Source organism: Galeopterus variegatus, unplaced genomic scaffold (genome assembly GCF_000696425.1).
Source record: "Galeopterus variegatus unplaced genomic scaffold, G_variegatus-3.0.2 Scaffold4083, whole genome shotgun sequence".
NCBI classification, from domain to species: Eukaryota; Metazoa; Chordata; class Mammalia; order Dermoptera; family Cynocephalidae; genus Galeopterus; species Galeopterus variegatus.
Window position 1 is genome coordinate 25,596 of NW_007730194.1, and position 3,645 is coordinate 29,240.

Sequence of the window (3,645 nt, forward strand, 5' to 3'; positions counted from 1 at the left end):
CACCTGGAGATCATGCACAGAACCTCATCCTGTCCATCCACCTACTTGTGGTCCTACCCCCGTCTAAGCTTCCTCCTCTCTCTTACCCCATCACCTACCCCTGAGCTCATTCTTCAGGCAATAATTTTTCTTGATTCTACCTCCTAAATACCTCTCAGTTCTGTTCGAGACTTTCTATTTCACTGCCAGCACTCTTCCTGGCCACATCCATCTCTTGCCTCCATTGCTACTCTTGTCTCTGGTCTCACACTGTTTTCCATGCAGAGTGAACTTTTTAAAAATGCGAATTTATTTGTATTACCTGTGCTTTAAACCCTAAAATGACTTTCTATTTCCCTTAATATGAAATCCAAGCCTATTGCATAATTACTACTTAAATGTCTCCTTTTTTCCTACTAGATTCTAAGCTCCATGAGGATCAGGATTTTTTTTGTTCTTTGTTTTTTGGTCTTTTGTCTCCTGTAAAGGAGGTCTGGCCTATTGCATGTGGCCTGTAATTATTTATTAAATGAATGGATTATCTCTGCAAAAATCTCTGCAAAGCAAGCTTTTATTTCTCTGCTTTGGACTATTGGAATAAATTTTCTTCCCCCACAAACAAGTTTTCTACTCATAATTGACCAAAATTTCATGAAATATATACACTGATTCTGTCAAATCTTATCCACTTCAGCTAGTACTGACTCATCTGTACTTTTGTTTCTGACAAAAACAAATGTATTCTGAACAGTAAAGTGGAAAAACAGTGGAGAAGAGAGAACTAGGAAATAGGAGGACTTACCTTTCAGGTTGACACACAGGAAGAGACAGCAAACCTGCAGTAGAGATTAGTACCTGCAATAGGGGTGGAAGGAAAATGGTCTCATGGGCACAGGAATCAACATTTGGAAAGGAAAGAGCAGAGGAAAAGAACATCGCTTTTCTATGGCTTGGGCACTGGCTGTGAAATGTTTTTAGAGAATGGTCAAAGAAGAAAAATGTGTCATCTTAGAACATGGTGGTCATTGTGTTCAGGGGAATGGGAGATTTTCCATGGCCACACCCAATCCCGGTGGTCACAGTCACCATCATGATGTGTGCCCAGTTCCAAAAGATATATCAGCAGCCATTTAGAGAAGTACAAGAAATTTATCTGATCCTGGGAAGACACAACCTACAGTGCAAAGACATCAGGAAAGATTAAAGGTGGTAGCTTGGGCTTTCTTCTGTATTTAATTTGCCCAGTCCTCAAATAATGAGGTTTAGTCCCAAAGGACTCATTCTGTGTGTGTGTCACTTTTCAGACCCGGACATTGGAGCTGCTGTTCTCTTCATCAAGGCAGAGGAGACCAAGCAGCAGATAAACAAACTCAACAGTGAGGTATGGAGCTCTTTCTTTGGACATGTTGGAGCAGTAAGAGGAAATATAAATCCTAGTTATCAGCAGAAGCAGCATGATATAGCAGTTACAAGCATGTGCTGCAATGTCAGACCTCCATAGGGGAGTCCCCACTCAGCCTCATACAAGTTGTGTAACCTTTGACAAGTTACTTACCTTGTCTCAAGCTCCATTTCCCTATGTGCAAGAAAGGGATAATAATAAAGCCTGCCTTATGCCTTTTTGTGAAATTAAATGAGATAATCCAGGTAAGTCATTTGGCCTAAAGTAAGCACTATGATAACTATTGTCATAATTGTATTGATGTTTGATTTAATTGGTGCTTTTCGATTTTTTTGTGTCCTTCAATTTTTAACGAGGTAAAGCAAGATGATTGGACCACAGAAGAATGCTAGTTCTCAAAGTAATCAAATGGCCTGAACTCTGTTCTTTGCTCTGATACATATTTGCTGTGTAACTTTGGGCCCTGTATCTCTCTGGATCTTACTATCTGTGCATTTAAAATGCTAGTTCTCAAAGTAATCAAATGGCCTGAACTCTGTTCTTTGCTCTGATACGTATTTGCTGTGTAACTTTGGGCCCTGTATCTCTCTGGATCTTACTATCTGTGCATTTAAAATGAGGTAATTGTTTAACAACTTTACTGAGGTATATTTACATCATAAAATTCACCCATTTTAAGTGTACAATTCAATGAATTTTAATAACTTTATCAAGTGGTTCAATCATCACTATAAATCAGTTTTAGAATATTTTTATCTCCCTAATAAGATCTCTCATACCTATTTACAGTTAATCCTTAATCCCACATCCAGCCCCAGGCAGTCACTTATTTCCTTTCTGTTTCTATAAATTTGTCTTTTCTGGCTGTTTTATATAAATAGAGAAATTAATAATAAATAATCATAAACTGTGCTAATTTGGGTCCCTCCCTCCCCCCAAAATAAAATAAAATAAAACAGATTCTGATATAATTTGAATGCAAATAGTTTATTTGGGAGGTGTTCTGGGAAGCAAGATGAAAGAGTAGAGAAGTGAGACAGAAAAGGAAGGAAAGAAATAAGGGCATGTTAATGAGATAGTTAAACTTGTGGACAGCTGGGGCTCAGTACTGTTGGGGACCTCTGAGAGACTGTGGAGGAACTCAAAATTGTTGGGCCGACCCCGTGGCGCACTCAGGAGAGTGCAGCGCTTGGGAGCGCAGCGGCACTCCCCTCGCGGGTTCGGATCCTATATAGGGATGGCCGGTGCNAAAAAAAAAAATTGTTTCACCAGAGGACAAGAAAAAGTGGACTTAAGGATCTTTTTGCAAGCACAGGGGCAGAAGAGACTAGAAAGGTTCCTCAGGCAGGAATGTGCAGGAAGACCTGGGCCTATCATTGGTGACCTCAGGTAGACCTAGAAAAGGGCGTGTGAGCAGGTACAGACAATGTACTAAAATCCCCTTCTAGGACTAAATTTTTAGATTATCTGATGCCATCCTGGGAGAAGATGTAACTATGTGATGATATTGATGAGACTTAAGAAAAATGAGATTCATATAACCACACTCAGCTTTCAGTTAGCTGTAATAACAGACAACTGGGTAGTTTGTCATAAAATCCACAGGTTGCTCTTGAACCTGTGTTTCTTTTGCTTATAAAGATTTATTTTTTACTGCCATCTCTCCTTCTGTACCTCACTCCCTGGAAGTGAGATTGTTGCTAACAAGAAGTAAGAGAGCCCAAGGGCAAACTAACAATACAGAAAAGGAAAAATTAGAGGGTCCACTAACTGAATTAAAGTCCTTAAATCACAAGGACTTGGCCATACATTGGATCACCCAAATAACCTCATTAAAAATACACCAAAACAAAAGGTAAACTAAACACCCTGTTGGAGAACATGACATTAACCTATTGAAGAATTTCTCTCCAGATATTATTCTCAGCTAAAACCACCCGCGTTAATCCTATTTGAATTCTTCACCTTTACATTTAAGAAGAGCATTTAATGGTTTTAAGAAATTATTTACCTATATCTTAGCTCAAATATTACAGTTAGTGATTCTTCTGGGGAAAAAAGAAGTGTTTATATCTTCACCTTTTTGAATGAAGATAATTTTTCCAAGTTAGGGCTGTAAAACCCCACACTGTATTATTTTTCTTCGGCAGTATGAACCAGAGGTAGATTTGTTTAAACAAATAAACATTTGAAAAACAAAATATTTCTCCAGTGTGATTCTGTATTCATGATTGCTTTTCTAGTGAGATGACATAAATCTTTGT

The 3,645-nt window shown here is 38.5% G+C and overlaps 1 protein-coding gene across 1 annotated transcript in view; it reads left to right on the forward strand.

The window, feature by feature from the left end:
- Nucleotides 1–3,645, forward strand: part of LOC103602284 (potassium voltage-gated channel subfamily H member 8-like) — a gene marked incomplete at its 5' end in the record, with an annotated part of 45,094 nt that overhangs the window by 15,394 nt on the left and 26,055 nt on the right. The window contains one exon of the mRNA XM_008586695.1: nt 1,284–1,360. Within this exon, the coding sequence (XP_008584917.1) occupies nt 1,284–1,360 (77 nt within the window). The remainder of the gene's footprint in view (nt 1–1,283; nt 1,361–3,645) is intronic.